Genomic DNA, 2,034 nt, shown 5'->3' with positions numbered 1-2,034 from the left:
ATAAAGGCCTCATTTCTCTATGATATAGAGAACTTAGTCAAACTTATAAGAATACAAGACGCTCTTTAACTGTTAAGTAGTCAAAGCATATGAACAGGCAATTTTTTGGATGAAGAAATTAAAGCTATCTAAAAAAAATTCTCTAAATCACTACTGATCAGAGAAAGGTAAATTAAAATAACTCTGAGGTATCACCTCACAACTTTTGATTGACTAGTATAACAGAGAAAGGAAATGATAAATGTTGGAGGGGATGTGGGAAATTCAGGACACCAAAGCACTGTGAACTAATCCAAACATTCTAGAGAATAACTTGGAGCTATGCCCAAAGCTCAATCAAACTGTAAATACTCTTTGATACAACAATACCATTAGTACATCTGTATCCAAAAAAGAGAAAAAGGAACAATTTTACAAAAATATTTATAGCAGCTCTTCTTGTAGTGGGCAAGAATTAGAAGTTGTGGCAATGTTCATCAGTTGGGAAATGGCTAAACAAGTTGTGGTACATGATTTTTTTTTCCTGTCCACAAAACATTTTATTTACAAAATATATATACTATAATATAAACAAAGCCATCTCTAGAGATGGGATTCTGCTACAAATCCCTCCCTAGGAAACCATAACCCAGCACCTGACAGTAGCAAGGGCAAAGTGGAGCATGCTGGGACATCTCGGGGGAAGGGGAGGAGTGCAAATCCAGGTAATCGCTACCCCTTGCCCTCCAGTTTTAGGATTTGCCAAAAGATACTGAGGGCAAGCGCCCGTAGAGGTGAGGCTCTAGCCCCTTGGAGGTGGGGAGGGAACCCCTGCCTAGATGGAAGAGGACAGCCATCCCAGCCAACAGGCCAATAAAGGATTAACAACTATGTGTCCTACTGCTGGGCAAAAGGGGGTGAGCAGAAATGAGCAATTCTGAACTCCTGTAACAGGTAAAGAGTTCTCCTCCAGTGGGGCCAAGGCTTGGTGGGGGTCTGCTTCCTTAGTTTACGTCTTCACGTCCCAAAGGGGCATCCGTTTGTGCTGGCAGCTGCTGTGCCAGCCGTGGACAACCTTGGGATCCCCCACCTCACATAGCAACTCCTGCTCAGCTTCGTGAAGTTCTTCTGCCGGGTCATAGCTTTTCTTCTTCTGAATGTACATCATCACGGCCACCACCACCCCTACCAGGGTGATAAAGAAGAAGGGGCCAAGCACGTAGCCCACCATGGAGTCGCTGGCAGCCCTGGGGGCACTGGGTGCTGTCGTGTTACTCATCACCCCTGGAGCCAGGGCAGGGGCAGGAACAGCAAGGAGGAGCCGTCAGCATGGGGCGCTTCGGGAGGGACACCTCCACTCGGGTCCCTCCCGCAGCTAATGTAATACTATTGTTAGCTTTCACACCTCCTTTTCCATTTGGCCAATTCTACTTTTTAAGGAGTTCTTTTCTTCAGTGTACCTTTTTTTTTTCTACTTTGTCAATTGTATTTTAAAATTTTTCTTCTACCTCTCTTATTTGACTTGTAAAATTCTTCTTGAGCTCTTCCAAGAAGGCTTTTTGGGCTTGAGACCAGTTCATATTCCCCTTTGAGGTTTCAGGTGTGAGTATATTGACCATTTTGTCCTCTCCTGAATTTGTGTTTTGATCTTCCCTGTCACCAAGATATTTCTTTATGGTCATTGATTTTTATTTTGATTCTCCTTGCTCTTGTTGCTTGCCTTTTTTCTGACTTTTAAATTTAATCTCTCCTTCTGTGGCCCAGGGAGCATGGTCCCAGACTCCTTGGGCTGGGATGTTGGGGCCTGGTTACTGGTTTTCTGTGCTGGGGCCTCAGGTGATAGCAATTGGATATTGAAGTGGTGTGGTAGTTTACCTGGTGCTGAGCTGGAGGTGGTATGTGCCTGGTATTGGTGCTTGCCTGCTCCTCTAGCCTGGGGCTCAAGATTTCCCCCTGGTCCACTGAGGTGGAGCTTTCTGCTAGCTTGCTGGGATGCCTCCCATCCTGTACTGGTCCCCTTCGGCCACAGCAAGAAGGATCTTTCCCATTAATCCC

The 2,034-nt window shown here is 45.2% G+C and overlaps 1 protein-coding gene across 1 annotated transcript; it reads right to left on the bottom strand.

Annotated features, from left to right (window-relative positions):
- Nucleotides 1–812: 812 nt before the first annotated feature.
- On the bottom strand, nucleotides 813–1,350 carry LOC118844941 (small integral membrane protein 29-like). Its single transcript, XM_036752965.1, has one exon. The coding sequence runs from the start codon at nucleotides 1,256–1,258 to the stop codon at nucleotides 989–991; it is 270 nt and encodes an 89-aa protein (XP_036608860.1). The 5' UTR covers nucleotides 1,259–1,350; the 3' UTR covers nucleotides 813–988.
- Nucleotides 1,351–2,034: the final 684 nt, after the last annotated feature.

Source organism: Trichosurus vulpecula, chromosome 3 (assembly GCF_011100635.1).
Source record: "Trichosurus vulpecula isolate mTriVul1 chromosome 3, mTriVul1.pri, whole genome shotgun sequence".
NCBI lineage: Eukaryota > Metazoa > Chordata > Mammalia > Diprotodontia > Phalangeridae > Trichosurus > Trichosurus vulpecula.
Note: the sequence above shows the minus strand (reverse complement) of the source record. Positions and strands in the feature narration are given on the sequence as shown.

Bases quoted from the DNA above. Each gene is read 5' to 3' on its own strand.
- LOC118844941 (XM_036752965.1), bottom strand. From the start codon at position 1,258: ATGAGTAACACGACAGCACCCAGTGCCCCCAGGGCTGCCAGCGACTCC.